The following is a 24,681-nucleotide window of genomic DNA, read 5'->3' as shown; positions in this document are numbered from 1 at the left end:
ACATTGGCTTCCAGTTAAGTTCCGCATCACCTATAAACTCCTTTTGCTGGCCTACAAAGCACTCCACAACCTTGCCCTACAATACCTAACGGACCTCCTCCACCAGCATACCCCTTCACGGAACCTGAGGTCTTCTGTTTTAAGTCTCCTCTCCATCCCCCGCACTAGGAGGCGGACTTTTGGGGATAGATCATTCAGTGTGGCTGCCCCGACCCTCTGGAATGCTCTCCCGATGGAAATGCGCCATGCTCCATCCTTGGACTCGTTCAAGTCCACTCTTAAAAAATAATTTTGTTCACCCAGGCCTTTGGCAGCTAATCTGTTGTTTTTTGTTTTGTTTTGTCTTGTTGTTGTTTTTTTTTTCGTCTATTCAAGCTATTATTATTATTAATATTGTTATATTTAATCTATATTTATTCAGTGTGTTTGCACTCTGTGCTACTGAACTGCTGTCCTCTTGTCTCCTGAATTTCCTAAATTGTTGTATATATAAAATATATGTACATCTGTACATAGTAGTTAAATGTTTGTGATTACGTTTGTTCTTTTTTTGTCCTTGTTTTTAGGTGTGTGTCTGTTTCTGTACATGTCAAATTCCTTGTATGTGTAAAATAAGCGACTTCTTTGTGACTTTAAACCTCTGCTACACTGCATTTGATTGACAGCAGTTACTTTGAATATCAAGATTTTGCACATGATCAGCTTTTACGATATGATTCGTCTTTATAGGTTAAACCACCCAACAGTATATAAAGAGCTAAAACGTTAAAATGCTGCTTACCTGTTAATGTATCAGTCATAAAATCAGCAGCTAACGATCACTTTCACCTTTCATTTTTAACAACATTTACTGCTAATACCTCTGCATTTTTTTTAACCTAAGATTAATTATGAGTGTAGTACTTTAATTTGTGCAACATTTTTACAATGCAGTACAGCTAAAATACCTCAATTGTACTCAAAATTCACATTGTTTTAAAACCAGCAATAACCATTAAAGAGGAAGCTAAATCTCAATATCATATCCTGAAACAAACCTATTCATCACATATTCTTACAATAACTAAAACATTAAGGTACTTTAACGTTTGTTATTTATATTTATGAATGTTTTAGTCCCAATCATTAAAAACCCAAGTGTTTCAGTGTTTTTCAGTTAACTGAATGCATTATTGTTTTTCTCCTGTCAGTGTCTCTCATGTCCGTGATTTTGATCTCTCATCCCCCATCCTGTCTTTGAGGTCACCTGCACACAGGCTTCCTGTGGCCCAGGAGGGGAGAAGGAAGGACATCATGCTCACCGAGGAGGAGTCTGCCGGTAGACTTCCAGTAGCCGCCTGGCCACCGCCTTCTTTCTGCTCCCCCTCCCCTTCCTCACCCCCCTCCTCCTCTTCCTCCTCAGCCGCTACTGCAGCAGCAGCCGGTGCTTCCTGGATCCATGAAGAAAGCCCCAATGCACGGCACCTCCTCCGCCACGATGGGCTGCGGGCTATTCACTGCGTTGATGTGTTGATATTGAGATATTTCAGTAATCAAATATGAATCATGCATTTGATATTTCTGGCCACTTTGCTCGTCAGCAGCCTTCCGCCTTGGCTTCATCTATCACTAGCGTCATCCGGTACGTATTGCAATAGTCTGCTGTTTTTCTTTTTTTTCTTTTTGTGACTTTCAGCTCATGAAATACACCTTTCACTTTCTTAATTTGGCTAAAATGATACGTGAGGATGTACTGCGGGTTCACAGCATCGCGCCCCCCCTCCACCTAAAAAGATCATTTAGTGTGCGGCGTCTTCAACGTGATGGTGCATGAGGCACACTAGAGCATCTCAGCATCTTTTGTTCAGCATATAAAATACAGTGCCCTTTATTATATGTATGATTACCACCTTTGAATATACAGTCACTGGGGTTCTCTTTACTCAGGTGCATGATATTATGTGCTGCTGTCTCAGCCTATTTGGATAAGTATTGCATAATACACCGTGCATGTGTATGTCTGGTGCATAGTTTTTCACTTTGGCAAATAAGCATATTAAAAGTAGCTTTCAGTGAAATTAAGTCATTTATATTCTGTATCCTAAATCAGTTTAACTGGCGTGTGTGGTCGTCAGTGTACTACGGCATGTAACCAGTCTCACTGTATTGTGTCCTAAAGAATTGCAGTGAAGCCGTGGCCACTTGCCTCAGTATTATCAATGCGTTTCATGAATAAAGGATGGCAGGAGGCTGTGTGTGTGTGTGTGTGTGTGTCTGAACCGGTCAGGTTTTTCATGTCTGTGCGGTGGGAATTCTCTTGCAGTTTCTCAAGGAGTAGAGGACAAGGTTGAGGGGGATGCAGTGGCAGCTCTGCTGAAGCAACAGGCAACTGCAGCACCTGCTACAGACAACAGAACACACCATGCAGCAGAGCATGTGATCACCTACCCGTCGCGGTTGATCTACTACCTAAACGAGGACTCGGAGAGTACCTACCATGACCTGGACACCCGGGCCAAGAACCAAGCCACAGAGGGCCAGGTAAGCCAGCATTAAGCAGCTACCTCCTAGAGATGGCGGTGTGATCAAAGCAAGAGTGTTTGGCTTCTTAGCACACTTAACAGCATGCTGTGGTCAAAGCTTTGAAGTTTTACGTCCATATAATGGCTTGTGATCAACCATAACCGTGTCTCTAATGTTAACGGAAAATATCCCCATCACACACACACACACACACACACACACACACACACAAGCTTTATGTGTATAAGAACTGGAATGATGCCAGAGCGACCCTGCTGAAGGAAGCCTTTCTTCCAGTATACCCAGTGTACATTACCATCTGCCACTTATCCACCCCATCTCTTATTTGCGCACTGTGCTGTAGATGATGGTGAAGGTAGACTCTAGAGGGTTTTTTGTGCATAGACAGCTATAAACTATATCTTTGCTTTGCAAGCTGTCATCATCTGCAGTCACTACTCTTTTCCTCCCTAACAGGCAGTCCACCTCGCCCAAGCCAGTTTCCAGTTAGAGGCATTTGGCTCCAGATTTGTTCTGGATCTGTCACTGAACAAGTAAGCCCCTCTCGTCTCATCTAACTGCAGTAATTCATTTTAGCTGAAATGATTCATTTGACATGCCTCCTGCTTATTTTGCCTGAGTCCTCATTTCCCTGAGTCTCGGCGACGGAGGTGGCAACTGCGAAGTACGTCTGACCCATGGAGTCACAATAGCCACATTTGTGAGAAATACAGCTTGAAATAAATCTGAATTTACCTTTAATCATAACTGGCCTTTAGACTTGTGGTTTAACTTCCAGTGAAAGTGATTTGTATGTCTCTCACAACAGTAGCTACTGCCAAGGTCATGTTGACAGTAATGTGCAGATGGTTGAAAATTGTCAGTATCTTTAATCGTTGTGGGGTTAAACAGAAACTGTGTAAACCTTGTCCAAACATTCCTGCTTCAACCGATCCACTCTCTCTAGCTATATCATAGAAAGATAGATTTAGGGCTTTCTTTTTTTTAAATGCAGGGCTATTATGTTTGACACATTTAAGTGTGGGCTTAATGTAGGGTAAATATGCACTGTAAGGTTTATTTTGTAGGAAAAGTTGAACAAGAATCACATGAAAATGAACAGTGGATTGGAGAAAGGCACAAAAAACATGACGAGTAAGTAAAACCCTGATCCCTGTAATAGCTGTGCATCATTTAAGAGAAATTGTTGCCTTGAAAATATTGGAATCGTGTATGAAGAGCGCTTATTAGCAAGATTGCTTTATGCTCCTGGTTAACATCTGATCATCTGGAAATGTTACAGTAGTCTACATGTAAGCAAACTCATTGACTACGTGTTGACATGTCGGCATGATGCAGAAGCTGAGCGAGGCTGAACAAAGACGATGTTTAGCCGGTGTACGATGTACAAGCTAAAAGATCATTTAGTTGTTTGACTATGAAAAAAGGTCAATGGCTTCGTAGGCGGCAGTAGAAGAAACAATCATGGATGCATCCATGCAAGATACTGACTCTGTGAGCAAGCAACATGTGTCAGAGCTGACACCAAAATGACAACACTTCCCATCAGTAGATGACTGTTGTTTGTAAATGATATGCATTATTACATGTCAGATCAGTGATTAATGCAGTGGCCAGTGGAGGAAGGAAAACTGTGATTGAACAGGTCAGCACGCCTTTCCAGAATCCTCCAATTGTTAAGAGCGATCTTAGCTCGGCTGCCAGACTACAAAGACGAACTCTTTTACAAACAGATTCGGAGAGAGCCAAAGTCTGTATCTTAAAGGAGATTTAAGTAGTTTGCACCAAATTTAGCAGAGAGGCAGTTATTCCGTGGTCTGTGATCACTGTCTCCAGTTGGAGACACGAGGCTCCGGACACTCAATGATATTGATTTACTCACTTCACAAAGTAGCCGGTCTACATATGTGAAGGCTTAATGTGCATGTGAACAAGGACTTTGAAATGCTAATTGAATTTCAGGACCCTTAATGTGATTTAAAGCTGGATTCTGTAATAAAATATTGTAATTTTATATTGCCTGCACAGGCTGAGTGCTGTTAGATGTTAAGACTCTCATTTCTGTGGTTGGACTTTTAGTCCATGTGCTTGTTTTGAGCCCCTGGTTAGCAGCTTTTCTGTCTAACAATGTATAAAACAAAACAAACAAAAAACCAGCGTCACCACAGAAGACATAGGCTATTGGGAACTTTATTTTTAACTTGTAACTTGTAAAAAATAAATTATCGAAAACTTTACCAGGTTGATTGAGGACATTTTTATTTAGTTTGATTGGTGTTGACATACAGTAATAACTCTGGATGGTCTGTCATGTCTGTAGTAGTTTGAGCATCACTTCAATGCCACTGTGGAAACACTCAAAGTGCAGATTTCAGCAGCTATGTGCAGTGAATGGCATGTATTTTATTGTGTGATTGTACATGGTCGGATAATATTGGAGAGACTACAGAAATTATTAATTTGCGGTTGAGCTCCGTGTTGGTAGGAGACCCAATATCTGACTATGTTCCCTGAAGAGTTGATGCTCATGTATCAGGAAGGACAATGGGAGAGTCATCCTCCATCCTGATATCATCAGTGTCAATTACTTCTTTCACTCTGTTCCAAATTTAATATATCATGCAAGGTTTTATAGAAAAAAAAGCAGATGTGAAATATTGTCACACCTTTTCCGTGTTTATGAACACGTGCTGTTTATAGCATGTGTACCACATGTATCTACATTTAACATAAAGAAACGTACAGCAGGAACTGAACATCCAGTCCGCCTCTGCTCCTGCCGCTCCCACACTGGCACATACAGTACTTCATGTTGAGCGGATGCCGTCCCGTACACTGACAGACTCAGGACAACAGCAACTCTGTACAGCAGTAGAGAGGCTTGAAAGTGTGACCTTGATTCCCAGCTGTTTGCTTATACCGTAGGTTATCTGTGAGATACATGAGCTAACTTCAGTGTGTGCCTTTTTTTGTGTGAGAACAGGGGTTTGAATTCTGCTTGGTGTTGTAGCTGCGACAGTGCTGCTCTAAATATAGATAGGTCTGCAACCTGCCAATGGGTGCTACTTAATCTGCTCACCTCTTGTCGTACCTTGTACTGCAAACCAAGGAAGTAAGTTTGTACCGCAGAAAAGCTCCTTTTTCAGCTAATATAACTCAAATGTTGAGAGTAATTGAAACGTGAATGAGAAAGGTGAATATCTTCAGTGCTGCTGAACCTTCTTCGGGGTGTCGACCCAGAGCAGATTATTTCTGTGTGTTTGAGGTATGAATTGGTGATGACAACGCCATGTGTCGCTACATGATTCAGAGCAGCTTTTGATCTGGCGCCAGAACCTCCTGCAGTTTTTTTTTTTGGTCCTCCCTCTCTGCCTCGCCTCCGTCTCACTCTCCTTTGCTGCTCCTGCTGCTGCATTGTGGCACTCCGTCTCCTGTGGACTGAGCGACCCCAGGGCAGGACTCCCTTTTCATGGCGCCTTTACACACTTTCACAGCTCACACTGACATATAAACACACACACACGCACACACACACACACACACACATACATCTCGATACACTCACATTCCAGTACCTCACACCTCCTTGCTCTGCAATGCTGCCGACCACTCAAACTCACACACACACACACGCACACGCATACAAACACCGATACACTCCAGTGTGGCCCACTCTCCTCGCCCTGCCTCATCTTGCAAGCTATAAATAGCTCCTCACTCAGGAATCTCTCACAGACGCCGCTCATGCATCTTCGCGTAATGGTGCACTTCCTGCCTCCATGCTGCTGAGCATCACGCAAGAAATGTCACACTGCCGGTGTCACAAGGCAGATCCATCACTTCCACCTTTTTTTCCCTTTGCGCTGCAATGCCACTACATGTCGACGGAGAGGAGGATGTTTTTGATTTGCAAGGTTACTCAGGAAAAAAAGCGCCCTTGTGGCAGAAATCGCAGTCTCTTGAAGTCAGCTGTCAGCTAACAGATTGAGTGTGTTGAATGGTGAGGGACGCTGACTCAGACAGCGGGAACTGCCGGGTGGACTGTTGTGTTCAAGGTGAAGCCGAGGCCTCACAATCATTTATAACACTAGGCTTCATTAGCAGCTCTCAGGCGAAGTTACTTCTTTCTCTTCCTGTTATACACACTGTTTCTCAACCAGTGATCTAATTTTGGGAACTTTGAGGAAGAACAACCCGTGTTAAATGTAATGTCGGACGATTTATTTTAGATATCATGACTCATTTTTTGAAAGAAAGATTTTCTGAGGCCAGTCAACATTTAACATCTCTGCTGTACTTTTGAGATGGCATTAGAGTGTTTACGCAGGCTAATCCAGGCACAGCGGTGATGAGTGCTCTTGTTTAAATGCCAACCAAAGCCATACTCACCACTAGTCTAAAACCACGGTATGTGAGTCAGAGAATGCAAAAACATACTCTTGTGTGTTTTTATTGTCGTTGCATCACATCCTTACCAACCCTAACCAACAGCAATCTCTGTTTTCACAGTGACTTGCTGTCTTCAGATTATGTTGAGATCCACTATGAAGGGGGCAAACCTGTCCTGTCAAAGGTAACGTGTTCTCCAGTTGTGCCTAAAACATTACGCGACACATCTTTCCTGTTTTGACGGAGTCTGGTTCTTTGTCTCCTTCAGCTGGTACAGCGTGTCCTGCTGTTTTTATTTTGTACAGTCATGCACACTGGCAGTGAAGCGAAAGGCACAAATATGCTTTGTTTTATCTTCAGGAATTAGGCTGTGAAGCAAAAGGCAGGTACGGGTGGGAGTGTTGATTTCCTGTAAAATGGTCTGCATGTTTTCTGTCGTCAGACTGAGCGATAATAGTATGAACAATGTGGAGTTGACGTGTCATCCACATAACTTATCCAGGAAATCTTCTTTGAAGACAAAGGAAAAGAACCAAATGTTCATCTAATGTATAGATAGATAGATAGATAGATAGATAGATAGAAATAGGGGGAAGAAAACTGGTTGGAAATGGGAGCTGGTTCCTGCTGCTGCTGCTGCTGCTGCTGCTGCTGCTGCTGCTGCTGCTGCTGATTCAGGCAGAGGGCTGGGCTGGGCTGGGCGTACTGTAGCTGAATCAGCAGGGTTTTGCTCCCCTGCAGCCTCCTGCTGGAGCTCTGGTCACGTGACGAGGGAGAGAAAGCCCTCTGCAGTATCAGTGCAGCGTGGGATGGCTGAAGTGAGAGGGAGAGAGACAGAGAGAGAGGGGGGTGAGGGGGAGAGAATGTCCTCTGCTCACCCTGGATCTGACAGCTGAGTCACAGATAGTGCCAGGGCCCACCTTGCATGTATTAACTCCACGTCTTAACAAGCACAGACCCCCTGCAGAAAAGCATTGCAAAGATACCAAACCGGCATCTGTGACACAAGCTGTTACCTCCTCTGAGATGTTAGAAAAATCTAACACATGGTAATTAAGTAAAAAATATGACACATTCACCATGTAATACTGAATGTGGTTGATCTGTCAATGTATGCACAGTTCTGTTATGTTGTGTTGCCAGTAATGATGCGTTAGTTATGGCTGGGGCTCGCTGTGATGCTGCATTAGCACTGTGTCTTGTTCATTCAGGGTGGTGAGCACTGTTACTACCACGGCCAGGTGAGAGGGAACGCTGACTCCCATGTGGCCTTATCTACCTGCAACGGGCTGCAGTAAGTGAACAGCAGAGTTTTGTGTAATCTTCACCGTGTTTGGAATATTTCTGGTAACACTCACGTCTGCTCCGATCGACTCAGTATCGACTGTCCTCTCTCCTCTTTCTTCTCTCTCTGCCTGCCAGTGGGATGTTTGACGATGGAGTCTATATGTATCTAATTGAGCCCTTACAACAGACTCATTCAATTGTAAGTCATACCCGTTGATGTTCCTGCTGTTTACATTTTCTGCTGAGGATATCCTTATCAGTTCAAGGACATTGCTGTTTTTAAAGGAAGGATGTGAGACAATGAAGCATGTCTGGGGAAAACGAATTCCAACATGTTATTGATTAGCTTATGTCCAAGCATACTAAATTTTGATGTTGTTTAAAGATGTACCTGATAACTTTACACCTGAATATAGATTTATGTTAACAAGGATATTTATGATTTCTGTATGCATCATGATCATGATAAAAAAATGTAAGAAATATCGCATCATACATATTACATGACCCCAAACTCATTGTTTGTTTGAAACACAGGTAATACATTTTCTTTGTTTATTTACTTGGGCAACAGACATTTGTATTTCTTATCATGTCATCAAGATACTGTTCCTCTAGTAATCATTAATGGAATAGGAAGATGTTTTGGGAAATAGGCTTGTTCGCTTTCTTGCTGAAAGTTTCACGAGAAGATTGATACCACTCTCATGTCTGGACGGTAAATATGAAGCGACAGCCAGATTTGCTTAGCTTAGCATAAAGAATGAAAGCAGGGAAGAGCCTGTCTCGGTCCAAAGAATCAAAATAAAATGTCTAAAAGCACCTCTAAAGGTAACCAATAAATATTGTCTTGTTTGATTAATCTGCTAAAAAAAATTGCCTTTTTTCATGGTTGTTATGTGCAGGACTATTTCTCGGACGGGAGCAGTGACGTCCAAAAGTCTTTGTACATGTACTATTTTACCTGAAAGTTCAATCTTAATTGTTTCCTGAGTAAACACTGTCCACGCAGCACCGGTGACTGTCTGACTCACTTCCCAATTTATCTGTATCTCTACAGGATACAGCTGCAAGGCCCCACAAACTAAGAAGAACATCCTCCCTGAACTGGAACAACGATTCAGAGGAGCAGGGTAACAGTTCTCATTGCTGTCGTCTAACATCTTACACAACCCCCTCCATCAGTCCTCCGCCTCTTACCGTTGCCCTTGACCCTGACATCGCCTTCCTCAGACGCATGTTCTTCAGAAAACATGCACGTCTGTAGATGTCAGAAGTCAAGAAAACAAGTAGTTTTAAATAGTCAGAGAGTGAACAAACCGGAAGAAATAACTGGAATAAATTTGACAGTGGTGTTTTCGAAAGGAACAAATGACATTTACTTGTGTTGCTCCCACTTCTAACATTTTTCCAAGTTTAATTTAATCAACTATATAGTTAATAGGAAATTCATGGAAACAATTTTGGATATTCTGGAGGGAGAAAATTAAGACGAGCCTATCCCTGTGGGCTTGAAGCCATGAAAGAGGCATGCCCAATCGTAAATATTTAATATGTGTGTTGAAGTGTCACTTGTTCCCTGTGTGTGTTCATAGATGAGGAGGAGCAGCTTCTTTCAGAGCTAGATGGCTTGGCCTGGCTGAAGCGCAGGAAAAAGCGAGCAGTAAGTCTGTGGTCTCACCTCCCTGTGTAATAATGCGACAAACGTTAATTCACACACCTTGAATTGTTATACAGTGACTTTAATAATTCAACAAAGTACAGCTTGTTGTCATTATGGGACTGAATTAATAAACCACTTAAAGAAAACACTTCACTGTTAGGTATTTGCTGATGGTTTTTATTTTGCAGATGCCTCGCAGTATATTTGAGGAGATGAAGTATTTGGAGATCATGATTGTCAGTGACCACAGTATGGTATGTGTTCTCACTGAAACAAATCTTTTTTTTAATTTCATCTTTTCATAATATAATCGATAGTTTCCCATGCAGCATATACCAGAAAACTTCAGACCTAGTCTGCTTTTTTCCCACAAGAGGGAGCTGTGCCACCAAACGTAGCGCACAGAGTGGAGTGAGCATCAAGCCACTGCAGCATATTTATCTTTGCCTCTGTTCTTTTTCTATGTGCTTCAGTATAAACGACACAAGAGCAAGCAGCACACAAGGAATTTTGCCAAGTCAGTGGTGAATCTTGTGGATGCTGTGAGTAAACTCTTCGCTTACCGTTTGAGAAATGTGCAGTGTTTACTTTATATAGATCCATTTCAGGATTCACAATTTACAAACATACAGTTAATGTAATGTAATGTTGGTCCACAACTATTGCCATGAAATTTTGTACAGACACTCATGTTCCCCAGAGGATGAATTCCAAAGACTAGCGCCACCAGCAGGTCAAATTCCTCACTTACCCAGTAAATAATCTCTACAAGATGGATCGACACAAATTTGAGTACAGACATTAATCTTCACATTTGAGTTTATTTGTTATATTTTGCTTTTGTTTTGGTTTGTGCTAACTAGTAAATGTTAACATGCTAACATAACTAAACAAAGATGGTGAACATCGTAAACATTGTACCTGCTAAACATCAGCATGTTTGCATTGTTATTGTGCTCCCGTTGATGTATTATTCAGCTTGACACAGACCTCCTCATGTGTTATATAGCAGTACATCTCTCTAACCCTGAGTCGGTCCTGAAGTTGTCTTATTGCTCGTCCTTACTGTGCTGTGCCGGTGTTTGCTCTGTGTTCTCATCATGCGCATAAACACTCCCCTGTTTCTCCTTTTTCCCACTGACACCCAGTGTTGTTCTCCTCTCCCTGTTGTTCTGTCTCTCGCTCGCTCTCTCTGTCTTTCTTTATTCCGCCCATTCACTGCGTGCTTCAATGGCAGGTCTTCAAAGAGCAGCTACACACGCGCGTGGTGCTCGTTGCTGTGGAGATCTGGACAGACAAGGATCAGATCCCCATCAGCGTGAGGCCCCTGGAAATGCTGCGGGATTTCTCCAAGTACCGGCAGCAGAGCATCAAGCACCATGCCGATGCTGTGCAGCTCATCTCGTGAGTTTATCTAAACATATTCTATTCTCTTCACCCCTTGGTGCTTCCTTATCGGAATGGATTTTTTTTTTTTCTGTTTTTTGAATTTCCAGTCTTTCCTTTGATATAATCCTCTGACATGCAATGGGATGGTTTCCATTTTATTTATTTTTCTCTGATTGACGGGTATTTTGTTTGACAATAGACACGTAAGCATAGTTAATAATATGGAAAACGTACTATGTAAACTGACTATTTATGTTTAAGTTAATTTTTAAGTCGCAGAACCCACAAGTGATTTGTAAATTAGGTGCCTTCTAGAAGATTTATTTTCTTTTGTTGCATGTCATTCCTAGCGAATGCCATAGTTTTTTCATTACTGGACTGTTTGTGTTTTGTACTTCACACTTTGTAATCATATGTAAATAATATGAATAAAAACCCAGAATCTGCAGTTGAACCACTTCTGAGATCCAGAGAGTTAGATAGCTGCTGCATAAAATAACAAGTTTGACATAGTTTTTATGCAGCCCGATCCACGTGTTGACCTTGTTCTCATAATGTTCTCTCAGTATGTCTTCATAAGTTCACTCACTGTGCAACAGTGAAACAGTGCTTTGTCTTCAGGAGTGAATATTAATATCAAGTATGGCGTTAGACTCACTTTTTGACTCCAATCTTACCCTGTGATGTTGTTTATCTTTTTTATGTGTTGTTCATATCTGTCTTTTTGTCTTGTCCATCATTCTTGTAGAAATGTGACCTTCCACTTCCGCAGAAGCAGCGCAGCATACTTCGGAGGCATGTGCTCCGTGAGCCGTGGAGTAGGGGTCAATGAGGTCAGATGTTTGCTGTCCAGCATCGAGCATCACTCCATATGTCATAGTGTGTGTGACTGCAGGTGAATAATGCCTGCTCTCTGCTGTGTCCACAGTATGGCACCAGCTTGTCCATGGCAGGGTCTCTATCCCAGAGCCTGGCTCAGAACATGGGCATCCAGTGGGACCCCGAATCAAAGAGAAGTACACATGAAATACACGTTATTATCTCACTGCTAGTATAAGTGAACTTGGGAGGTTAGGCTATTCGGATCCGACATCACAATGTTCAGAAAAATGGCAAAAAATATTTCCTCCGCTCTACCCAAGTTGTATTTCGCCCCCCCTTTTCTCTTTTTTCCCTTATTTTATGTCGGGTAGAAAAATAGTTCTCAATAAAACTTTCCACTGAGAGGTCTGTGGTTTGACCTGAATAATCAGAGACAAGGCATGTTTTTTTTTTTATGTTTCAGATTTCATTTTTTAGTGCTTTGAGCATCAGAAATTCAATTACCCTCCACTTCACATTGATTTGACCGCAGATATCCTTCAACTGTTGCCATAGCTAGATATCTGTAGGAGTAAATGGGATAAGATGTTGTTTTGTGTTAAAAGGCCCTCCACATTTCACAGTGCTGAATATATCAGTTACTTTAAAAAGTATCTACAATAAGAATTCTAATAGATTAAACAACAGTTTTCAGTGAATTTCATGTGAATATAGTGAGGTTGTCTCCGGTTTAGACACTTAAATGTGTTTAGGCATTTAAAACAGCAGATGGCGCCTATAAAACAAAAAAAGGTGCTTTTTGACTGGACCAGACTGTCTCTTGTCAACTGTTATCTCTGCCAGGGGGGACAGATGGAGAGATGCACTGATTGTGCTGGAGGAAGTGGTCCAAAAGCCAAAAACAGACTTATTTGAGTCATGCTTGAAAAGGATATATGCCATTAGTTATAAGATCACAGTGCTTAATGAGGCAAAGTCAAACAGCTGCCATGTTTGAAGACTGCAAGCTCAAACCATCAGAGAGAATGTTTGTGGTCCTAAAACTGGCCGAGCGCAATGAGGGATTGTGAGTGTCAGTGAAAAGTAAAATGAAGGAATTCTTTGTTATTCAACTTAAAGCTTTTGAGATCATCTGTTAAATGACTGATAAGTGCCGAAATATTAGATAGATTTAAGTGGAAATATAATCTGTCTTGAAAACTTTGCATGTATGTCTGATTGTTCTGTGCACTATTTGATTTCTCTCTGTTTTTTTCTCTTCTCTCACATCCGTTTTCAGAGGAATGTGGCTGTGCTGACTCGTGGACTGGCTGCATAATGGAGGACACCGGGTACACAAACACACACGCAGAGAAAGAGAGATAGTGAAACAGTTAAAGATAATTTTGTTTATGGTCATTCAATAATACAGTTAACACCACCCTGGGAGTGTGAGAACATTCAGACTGTAAAATGTTCTGGTTTCATTCAGTGTCGTATGTTGATCTCAGAATCTCCGTCAACGCTTTTATTTTGCAGTGTTACACATTTTTAAGCACCGATAACGCCTTCACAGTTTTTGTCCTCTCCCTGTGTTATTTTGTTTTCTATTTCTTGGGCTTTTCTGAATCAGCTGCATGTAACAGTGGACGAGGTTATACTGCATCCACCACGCCAGAAATAACATTGTTTATTTATGCTGCTTGATGCATTGCAGATAGTAGTCTTAATGCAGACTGGTCCATGCTTTGACTTTGTTCTTATAATATGCTGACAGTATTCTCACAGGGTATCTGCAGGTCTTAAGAAGTCTAGTTATCCTCACAGAAACGGTCTTTGACAGTAAATTTAAAGTCGTAAATTTACAAAGGTCTTACTCTTCCCAGTCTTAAGCAGTAATGTTAGCTATAAAATTTAGTTTTGACTGTGGACTGCTGAGGAGACTGCTACTACTGCTGCTATCTACAGCAGCTAGAACGACCATCGTCACATAATGGGACAGTTTTTCTTGGTTGCAGTAAGGTCCAAGTTGCAGTAACAATAATAAATAGTTCTAGGCCATTTTGTGTCTACTTGTTTTCCATCCTGCTTTCATACTTTCGACAGTAAGATCGTGAAGCAGGTATTAAACTGCATTAACTGTGGGATTTAAACGTCTTAAAGGGGCTTAAATTTAACTTGGTGAACCCTGCAGAAACCCTGTCACGTCAGTGTAAAGTATTTGAGATCATATACTGCAAACACTAATAGACGGCAGCAACAGTAATAAATAGCTTAAAAAGTACAGAAAGTGTAACAACATGAAGCAAAAGCGTAAGACAGAGATTGTGGAAAACTCAGTTGTCACTCTGCTGTGGGGCAAGTGGTGTGTGTGTGTTTATGAAGATCCTCCAATATTTTGCTAATGGTGGCTAAAACACAGCAGCTCATCACACACATGGCACCCAACAGCATTTTGTACCAGGCTTCCAGTCTTGTTGGTTGGTGCTTTCAGTTCTGGTGAATTATCATCTGATGTTCTCTCTCTTCAGGGTCCAACACCCACGGAAATTCTCCAAATGCAGCATCACAGACTACAAGGAGTTTCTTTTGAAAGGTGGAGGCTCGTGTCTGTTTAACAGGCCAACCAAGGTTAGATGCTGACAACTGTTCACCAGTCAAAACAATCCTGAATGCCTACTCTTATGATTTACACTCTCCGGTTTTCCTCTGGTAGCTGTTCGAGGCCACAGAGTGTGGTAATGGGTTTGTAGAAGTGGGAGAGGAGTGTGACTGCGGAGCGAGAACAGTGAGTTTCATTTACTTCAGTAAGTCTGTTTGTTGTCGCCTGTTTGTTCAGATGCATGAAGCTCTTTCCCTGTGTATTTTCAGGAGTGCTACAAGGAATGCTGCAAGAAGTGTTCCCTTGCCAATGGGGCACACTGCAGTGATGGCCCATGCTGCAATAATACATGTCTGGTACGGTTTGATCCTTTCTGAAAATTTTACAGTATAAAATGTTAATTTATACTTCTGAAACCTTAATTTAGACTTTTATTATCTCATCTTTTCTTCCTAGTTTTATCCACGAGGTTACAGTTGCCGCTACGCTGTGAACGACTGTGATATCTCAGAGACCTGCTCCGGAGACTCTGGACAGGTGCTCTTTGGTTGCACTGTTACATTCATTTTGGTTTCAAACTGTTCAGTCTTTGCATGTCGAAAAAAATGTGCATTTTTAAGAGGAAGTCTTGCATTTGTGGCTGTCTGCAGTGCCCTCCCAACCTTCATAAGCAGGATGGTTACCTCTGCCAGGTAAACCAGGTACGCAGACTGATTACATTACAAAACATATTGGTCTAAAAAGGAGAAGTCATGCATCAGAATAGCAGTTTGGGAGCAGCAGACTGAGAACTTGTTCTCTCTCTCTCTGTGTCTGTCTGAAGGGCCGCTGCTACAACGGAGAGTGCAAGACCAGAGAGAACCAGTGTAAATACATCTGGGGGTCAAGTAAGATTAATACTCCTCTGGTTCATATTAGCTCACATAAGTGGAGTGTCAGAGTATCATCATACAGAGATGCTGCATGAAAGGAGACTTGTTGCAGTCTGTACCGTGCAGTTCATCCCTCCTCTCTTTTTCTCAGAGTCAGGCGGCTCGGAGAAGTTCTGCTATGAGAAGCTGAACACGGAGGGCACAGAGAAGGGCAACTGTGGAAAGGATGGAGAAAAGTGGATCCAGTGTAGCAAACAGTGAGTTTCAAAGGAAGACCAATCAAAATTAACTGTAGTACTTCTCTATATGTGTCAACATTACAGTGTTTCCTGTTTCCACATAGAGGCCGGGTTTAGGTCCTTCCTTATTATTGTTTTTTTTAATAACAAATGAGTATATTCAAATTATTTCAAGGCCAATCAACAGAGAGCATTTCATGTGTTTTAACCCTTTATTGGGCAAGGGACCATATTTGGTAACTTAAGTGTTCAAAATGCCGCCCCTTGCCTCACCATGAGGCAGTAGAACTACGAGATTTCTCCAAGCCAATCAGCGACAATCAGGCTACATGACAGACCGGCAAGAAACCATATATGGTAACTTCATTGACCTTGATTTTCACCATAACATTACATTTTTTTTTGAAAAACTCACAAAAGTTAAAAAGTCTTGTAATGACCACCATCATGGTCTACGGCTGAAATTTTGGATTTCTAAGTATTTCAGTGAGTGCCATATAAAGGGTTAAGAACTGGACACTGGACGTCAAGATGGGAGTTATTCATACCAATGAAAGTTATTCACCTAGCTTATATAAGTAATAATATTCTGTGTGCCCAGCCCAAAGAATTAGCATTGTGATGGCATCACACACATGAAGTAGCTGCTATGCTCTGGAAAACAGCAACAGTTTACTTTATTTGTAGTTTTGAGTTTTCCTGCAACATTTTCTTAGCTTCAGTGCTGTGTTTTGGCAGCAGGGCTTACTTCAATCAGACAAAATGTGAGTAGTCATTTAATCATATTAATTATTAGAGGACTCTAATGCAGTTGTAAAAAGATGAGTCTCAAGACAGGATTTAAAAGAGAGGATAGATGCGGAAGACCTGACAAGTCAAAATGTGTGTTAAGTGAATCGTTGGCATCTGTACAGTTATCTCTCTGTTGTCTTTTCAGTGATGTGTTCTGTGGTTACCTGCTGTGTACCAACATTGGCCGCAGCCCACGTATCGGAATAATGAAAGGAGACATTACCCCGGCCTCCTTCAACCATCAAGGCAGGCTGGTAGACTGCAGGTAAACACGTGTGTAATTTATGATAAGATCTGCTCATGTCCTTCAGATCTGCTCCTGAAACCTTTGGTCTATTCTTCCTTGTAAGAGTTTTTAACTCCCTCCTTCTCTTCCCTCCTCTCCTCTCTCCTTACCTTTCTCCCCCTTTCCTGCCCTTCATCCTTACCACAGTGGTGGCCACGTCCTTTTGGATGATGAGACTGACTTAGGCTACGTGGAGGATGGGACTCCCTGTGGGCCGTCAATGATGTGCCTTGACCGCAAGTGTCTGCCCATCCAGTCACTCAACATGAGCACCTGCCCAACTGGACCTAATGGACAGGTGTGCTCTGCCCATGGGGTGAGTCCTGGTGTAAATGAATCCACAATAAATGCTGGACAAACATAAACTGTGGACAAATGCATTGGCTCAGCTGTTAGCTTTGCCAGTGGGTCAGTTTCCACAAGTGTATATTCATCTTTATCAACATTTTATGGTGTGAGATCATCTTTACACTGTAGTGAGTGTCTATGTAGGAGCCTGTATTTACTGTGGGTGGACAATAACCCTGTATAAATGCCCAATGTGAAGATGGCTGGGAATGTTGCCAAAGGAAAAAGCTCCCAAAAAGTACCCCAATGTGTCAGCACCTTTATTTGCAGCTCTTGCGTTCCCCTCGTCACCTCATCTATATCTGTCTGATTTGTACAGGTGTGCAACAATGAAGCCACATGCACGTGTGACACCACCTGGGCGGGGACAGACTGTAGCATGCCTGACCCGCCTAAAGAGCCTGAGGCCACTCAGGACGAAGGACCCAAGGGTCGGTTTCCACCTTTTTAAACCTCTGGCATCTGATAGAATGAATAACACACACGTTTTATTGTAGCCGCGATTCCCACTGATCTTTACTCTGTATATGTTGTTCTGCAATATTGCAATGCCATTCTCAGAGTCAGCACAGATTTTTAGACGCGAGTTTCACAGGTGTTCTGGGGTCGTAAAGATGTAAAACGGCGACTGAGGGACGATATAAAAGCAGTGCTACATTTCTTTAGTTTCATTCAGAAGATGAAGTGAACACACAGTTCAGCTGTACACCTGATACTTTGACCGGAGGGAGAGGCGGCGAGGTGGTTAAGGAGGTGGGAAGCATCACAGAGGGAGCCGTGCCATTTCATCCATGACTCTGAAGGAGAAGCCTGCTGTTTGTTTTTGACAGGGTGGTAATAATGCTCCTTTTCCCTCTGCACAGTGAGCGTGGCCACTAACAGGCTGATAGGGGCAGTAGCAGGGACCATTCTGGCCCTGGGGGTGATTTTTGGAGGCACAGGGTGGGGAATAGAGTAAGCATCTTTAACCCTTTCACAGCTCTTCCTCTCATAGTGGTGCCTCAGTGTGCGGGCGGTCTCGTGAGCCGGCCTGAGCCCGTGTGTGCGTCCCGGTGGCTTTGTGTTTTCTTGTGTGTTGGTGATGACCATATAATTGTCATGTGATTGGATGTTTTCAATGTTGTGTGATTGATTGATGGATTCCTCCTCCTCCTCCTTCTTCTCCTCTCCTGCCACTTCCTGTTGTCCCCCATCATTACAACCCTCTTTCTTCATCCTCCCTCTTCCTCTTCTTGTCCCTTTTCTTTCTCCTATTCTTAGTTGTTATGTGGTTGCTCCTGTGATCCTCTCCTTTCTGGGGCATGTGGGGCATTTAGATGGAAAACAGTCCCGAGAAGTGTCCAGTTAGTGACCTGGCTTGTCAGTCAGTGGTAGGCTGTGTGGTGACTGGGACCCCTAAAATCATTTTCCACTACTCATACTGCAGGCCACATGTACATATCACCTGTCAGTCTCTGTTGAATTAAACCTTTATAGTGATGGATACCCAGGGTCTAGTCTTCTGCACAACCTTATCAGATAAACCACTGATACAGATCCATGTAAAAGTTCCCAGGGCCTTTACTTCATTATCTTCATGTTACACACTAAAGGGAGCTGAAAAGCATGCGAAATACATTCTCAGATTCAGCCATTTTACTGTAATAGTATACTTATGGTTATGTTTTCTGTTCCATGTGAAATCATCATTGCACAGTTACATGTTATTTATACAGGAAGTGAGGATAGAAACTCATGTCTTTTTCCCCATAACCCTTTACAGGTCCTAGTGCCACCAATCTAATAATAGGCTCCATCGCCGGAGCCATCCTTGTGGCTGCCATAGTGCTGGGGGGGACTGGATGGGGCTTTAAGTAAGCAACACGCCGCATGCCTCTCCTGCTGTAACTCTAGCATCCCTGCTGCTTCTAGACACCAGGGTTTGAGCTCCTGCTACAGAATATGGATCCCAGGGTGGACGATACACAAACATAAAGTGTTTCGCACTGAGGTGCACATGGACACTGCTCATCTTCATCCAGTGTGCAGTCCTGATTGTTTTATAGAAGAGAATGTGGATTATGTCTTAAGGGGATAGGCGTGTAAAGGGTGGAGAGACACTGGACACAATTTGGGGTCATCCGTGGATCTGTAGCAGAACCTCAAACTGATTGGACAGGCAGAGCTCAATGCTTGACATGCATGTTCAGTGATGGACTCGATAACAGAGGGGAAAGAATATGTTTAACAGCTAAATGGAAAAAAAAAAAAAAAAAGCTTGGTTTTGCTTGTATTAATTAGTCAAGATTGTATTTCCCCTCTGAAATCCAAAGATAGGCCTCTAACATATCTCTGTGTAGCCAGGAAATGTACTTTATTGTACAATAGATCATATTTAATAAGTTCCAACCTACCACTGATTAGCCTGCTGTCTTGAGCAACAGGGGTGTTACACATTTTAATCTAAATAGGCCTTAGGAGTAACTGAGAAATACAATCCTGCAGCCACCAAAGCATGCCAGGTAGCAAAGCATCATGTTGTCACTAAAACAAAAAAAAAAGAAAATACAGATAACAGAATAAGAAGCAAAACATTTCTGCATGTTGACTTGTTGACTCGGAGGAGGTCAGTTCATTGCACAAAGGCTGAGCCAAACCCAGAGTGATTTGGTCCAGGGTTGTCGAGCTCTCATCACTTCCATGATCTTTTTCTCAATCCATTACTGTTTGAGGCTGAGACTATAAATGGAGTAGTGAGAGCACCACAGAGAGAGAGAGAGAGAGAGAGAGAGACACAGAAGCCAGGACCTTTTTGTTGGCCGCAGCCTTTGTGCCATGGCTGGCCACACCCACCTTGATGGCCAGGCTCCGCCCTAGAGCAGAGCAGGACTCTTGGACCCGCCCACACCAGCTGCCATTGCTGCCTGCTTCACAGACCTGGTACAGACACGGCGCATTGCACTGCATGACCCACGCACACAATAGTGCCACCCTCAACTGGCCTACTATTGGAACAAGTGCATGACAGAGTGAGTGAGAAGCCCCACAACAAGCCACAGTACGGGGAGGTTATGCATCACTCCTGTTGTCGTATTCGTTGTTGTCCCACTGTTGTGGTGGTAGTTATTGTTGCTGCTGCTGCTGCTGTGGTTGTTGTTCATGTGGTTGTCTCCTCTTTCCCTCCTCTATAGAGTATATTTTATGTTAGCTCTCTCCTCCCAGATGGTTATGTTTGAGTGGAACTTATGTATTTCCCATCAGAGCTGGTAATGAGACATGTCTCTATACACTTCTTCACCCCGTAAACTGATGTTGCACGCACAAGCTGTTGTGCGGCTGTTGTCTGCAAGAAAGCAACAGAGGATACTTATATTCATAGATCTTAAAAATTCATACAGTTATTAGCTTATTTGATAATAGACTTTTTTGCTCTTTCATTCAACAAACTAGGTTTAAGTTAAAGCTCAGTGTCACAAAAAATCTCTGGATCTTCAGTATTTTAACCATCAGTCATCATAAATTGGGATGTAAAGGTTTATGAATATAAATACCCCGGACTGGTTCTTTGCAGTCAATGCCGAACTGGCCAACATGGACCAGCCTTTCCTCACTTTAATGTCTTCAGCGTTTTGATCGTGAAGTCCTCAAAAATTGCACGTATAACATTTTTATTTTCCATTCAATAGTAACAATAGTAAATATAATATAGTAATATAACAACAGTAAAAAAAAATATTTATGGTGTTTTACTTTGACTCTAAGTTGGCGATTTTAAACTGAAGAGATGAGTGTGGTTGCTTGTCCAGGTTGCACTAGCTGTGATACAAACGTGATTATTGCACACACTGACTCCTGTTTCTTGTCTCCTCACAAGAAATGTGAAGAAACGGCGATACGACCCCAATGCCACAGCCATTTAACCCGAGGAGAGATGGCAATCACAGACGGACTTCTCCAAGGCTTCCTTAGTTGGCTACCTGACAGCTGGACTGCACTTATTGCTGCTGATCTTTGGCATTAGATTTACTTGAAAAAGTCATAGTGGACATTTTAATAAATTCCATCGTAGTTACATTAGAAATGCAGCCTTTTCCACTCCAACTCACCCATGTAACAAGCCCACACCCCAACCCTGATCTGTAGAGTGACAGAGCTCCTCTTCCATCCTTTAGTGCCAGTGCACAGGCGTTCAGGCGGAATTCACACCACTCTCTCACCTGGCATGATTATCCGCACAAAGCGTGCTGCTTGCTGGCCCCCTGGCATGAAGAACCCTCTGTGCAGGGCTCTGCATGGCTACGAAAGCTACGAATATACCGCAAAAAAACATACAAAGAGAGAACAAAAAACAAATTATCTAATGCAGGAGATAGCCTCGTTAAAAACCAAACCCAGTGGAAAGCCTGATAAAGCTCCTATAGTTCACGTTTAGGTGCTGTAGATGATTCAGGAGGCCGCATGTGAGGACCCATAAGGGCAGTGCATCTCACATAGTGAATGCACACACACACAAACTGTACATAAATAAGAGTTCAGGTTTGGAATTAACAGCATATTTTACAAGGACATCAATTGCTTTCCTTTTTTATCTTAGCATGTTGTATAGCGGGTGTTTTTGGCAATGTTATTGAAAAAACTGCAATTGTGATTGGGGCCAACATTGTAACCGCACGCTGCACAGCTTCCTGCAATTGTCCGAACGGAGGTCAAAGGTTAGATCCACGACAGCGGACAAAGCAGCTCTGTGGTGTCAAGGAGAAGCATGTCAGTTCTAGAGGGACTCAGACTGATATCACGTCGCGAGACTCCCCCTTGAAGTATCTTCAACAGTGACTCAAAAGCCAAAGAACCAATCACCTGAACATATGGATGTTGTTGCACACAGAGCACTTTCCCCTCTGTCTGCAGCCAGTGGTGCCTCTCCTACTGCTGAGGGCGCAAAGTCTGTCCATGCAGGCGCTCACCTGTCCAGCCAGGTCTCACGTAACAGTCCTCATCAACACCCACTATACCGGCTTAACCTTTTGCTCTCATAAACTCTTAGTAGAAATCAAGTTCAGCTCTACGGGAAACGCTGCATGCAATCACTATAGTGGGCTTATAATTCTATATGGGAGGCCCCCAAAATCTGCAAGAAAAATACGCTACAAAAGATAGGTGCATGTCAACAACAAAAACATTTAACTTTTATTTACTATGCAAAGAGAGATATTGCACAAAAGTATGGGTAATAATGATATCAATGTAGACATGGAATTACAAAAACCTCTGCTGATCAGCTAGCCTAATCTTTTGTATTTGGCCACTCCCTCGTCTCGTCTCACTTCGCTTCAACGTACTCAAACTATGAATGGACAAATGAAAAAGAACTGACCTAATATTTCCAATGAACAGCGAGAGAGCACCCTTTTACATTTGTGGAACTGAAAATCATTTTTGTGTGTTTTTCATCTGATCTGATATTTTTAATCACACACACACACACACACACACACACACACACACAAACACGTACACACACGTACACGCTGTATGGTGCCTGTGCATATTGAGGCCTGAACAGTTTCCTTGTGCAGGGCTATTATTTCCAGTCCAGCTGATAGTTGGTGTGTTCCAGGTGCTGCCATAGCACTGGCATCGTTGTAATCCTCCATGTTACTCATCGTCTGGTGTCCCTCTCTCACTGCATCATGTACAGTTGGACCGATGAATAAAATACTGACAAATTTTATCTGAACGTTTCTGTGTTGTTCCTCTTCCGCATGGTCACAGAACCCATTTTATCTCCTGCAGTATCACTGCAATATGATAAAATATGACATGTTATGAAGCGGTCAACACCAGCACATGAAATTTTACAAGCTCATTCCAGTGTTTTGGGCCCTGGACAGACGCTTCACTGAAATAGTGGAAAGTGTTCCTTCTTGCCAAGAGTTAGATGAGAAGATTGATGACAATTTCATATTTGTCCATTAGATATGAAGTTCAAGCCATGAGATGCTTAGCTTAGCATCTCTTAGCTTAACTTAGCTTAATTTAGCTTAGCTCGGTGACCAGACTTGAGAAAATCACGGCACCTGACCACCACAACCCCCGGTAAAACCAGAGATTATTGTTTTTACACCTCTGTTTTTACAGTGATTAAACAAGATACAACATAATTTTTTATTACAGGTGCTTATTCACTGTGGGCAGAGCCAGGTGAGCTGCTTTCTCCATTTCCAGTCTTTATGCTAAGCTAACACTTAGCCCACCAGCTGCTGGCTGTAAGGTTAGCTTCATGAGTGGACAGTCTATTATCATTATTACTCAGCAAAATATAGCAAGTAAGGGATTTCCCAAAATGTCTATTTATTCAGTTAAATTAATAAAATGTACTAGTGTGTTCATGCTTTTACTAATGTAAGGAAAAGGGAAATGATCGCTAAAGCTAAAGGATTAGCTATAATTGATGATAGCTGCTCACACTGAACTAGGCTCCTTTTTGTCTCGTTTTTTTGTTCTCATTGTTTTTCTTATAAAAAGTCATAATTTAAATTAGAATATGCTGTAAGCACTTGATTAAGTGGCATTAATCGACCTTGGTACAGCGCTGTGACGGTGTATTTCTCAGCTAATCCAAGGAGTTTTTTTTAATAGGAGATTTTATTTTCAACCCTTTAAAGGAGCACTTCACAGTTTTCACCGGACAGGAAGGGAATGAAAAAAGTAATCCGAGAAGGAGCTTGTGGCTAAAACAATCAGATTAATGTAGAAGGGTAAAAAATTCAATATTTTCCTCCTAATCTAGTGGAGTAGAAGTACAAAGTTGAACTGTTTGAACTTCCTCTCAGTTGCAACACAAGGTGTTCAGCTGACTCAGTATGTAGGTATATTTTTCTCTTTAAAATGTAATTTCTTCAAGTCAATAGAGCTGCTCCACAATATCTCCACACACACCCTGGCTGATGCACATGAGTTACAAGTAGCTTGGTTGGGAATCGCTGATCTGTGTGACCAGAGGGATGATCAGTGTGTGAAGGAAAAAAAAAATGTGTGGACCAGTCTTAGAAATGTCCTTCCTTCATAAACAATAATTCTTATTTAATTATAATGATTTGTACCTCCTGCCTCTCTTCCTGTCTAGAAGCATCCTAACATTACATTTTGTGTTTCACTATGAATATGAAAATGCTATTTAAACAAAAGTTATAATTTAGGCCTTATAGCGGAAATTGTCGTAAAGTCTGCTTCTTTGCATCATCAGAGGAATGAATGGCTGAGTTAGAAACCCATCCAGTACATTTAGTGTTGGCCTTTCACTGTGATGGTAATTATATTTAAGATCAGGGATGCATGTGACATTTCAGTAAAAGCAACTCGTGCGCCACTCTCTTGAACACGACTTCACGACTGAACTTGTTTTTACAGAAAGCAGAGCCGCCCATGTTTCTGAGCTCAGATTGCTCGTGTTGTCTTCACTATTTTCTAATGTTTTACAGGATAAATTATACATTGATTTATTGATAAAG

General features: G+C 42.1%; 1 protein-coding gene across 2 annotated transcripts; it reads left to right on the top strand.

Annotated features, from left to right (window-relative positions):
* The first annotated feature begins 1,439 nt into the window (after positions 1 to 1,439).
* Positions 1,440 to 22,901, top strand: adam23b (ADAM metallopeptidase domain 23b). 2 transcript variants are annotated; one of them, XM_070837797.1, is made up of 26 exons: positions 1,440 to 1,621; positions 2,303 to 2,520; positions 2,980 to 3,056; positions 7,033 to 7,096; positions 8,124 to 8,206; positions 8,335 to 8,398; positions 9,260 to 9,332; positions 9,795 to 9,862; positions 10,051 to 10,116; positions 10,336 to 10,404; positions 11,100 to 11,266; positions 12,000 to 12,084; positions 12,180 to 12,267; positions 13,353 to 13,404; positions 14,584 to 14,683; positions 14,769 to 14,840; positions 14,924 to 15,010; positions 15,111 to 15,191; positions 15,305 to 15,355; positions 15,478 to 15,541; positions 15,678 to 15,783; positions 16,703 to 16,822; positions 16,991 to 17,159; positions 17,511 to 17,622; positions 18,954 to 19,044; positions 21,045 to 22,901. In XM_070837797.1, exons 1-26 carry the CDS (start codon positions 1,546 to 1,548, stop codon positions 21,088 to 21,090), a joined length of 2,349 nt encoding a protein of 782 aa, XP_070693898.1. In that variant the 5' UTR covers positions 1,440 to 1,545; the 3' UTR covers positions 21,091 to 22,901. The 2 variants fall into 2 exon arrangements, with proteins under 2 accessions (XP_070693898.1, XP_070693899.1); XM_070837798.1 differs by lacking the exon at positions 18,954 to 19,044.
* The last annotated feature ends 1,780 nt before the right edge of the window (positions 22,902 to 24,681 follow it).

Source organism: Pempheris klunzingeri, chromosome 10 (assembly GCF_042242105.1).
Source record: "Pempheris klunzingeri isolate RE-2024b chromosome 10, fPemKlu1.hap1, whole genome shotgun sequence".
NCBI classification, from domain to species: domain Eukaryota; kingdom Metazoa; phylum Chordata; class Actinopteri; order Acropomatiformes; family Pempheridae; genus Pempheris; species Pempheris klunzingeri.
The sequence above is the reverse complement of the archived record's forward strand: the minus strand, read 5'-3'. Positions and strand labels throughout refer to the sequence as shown.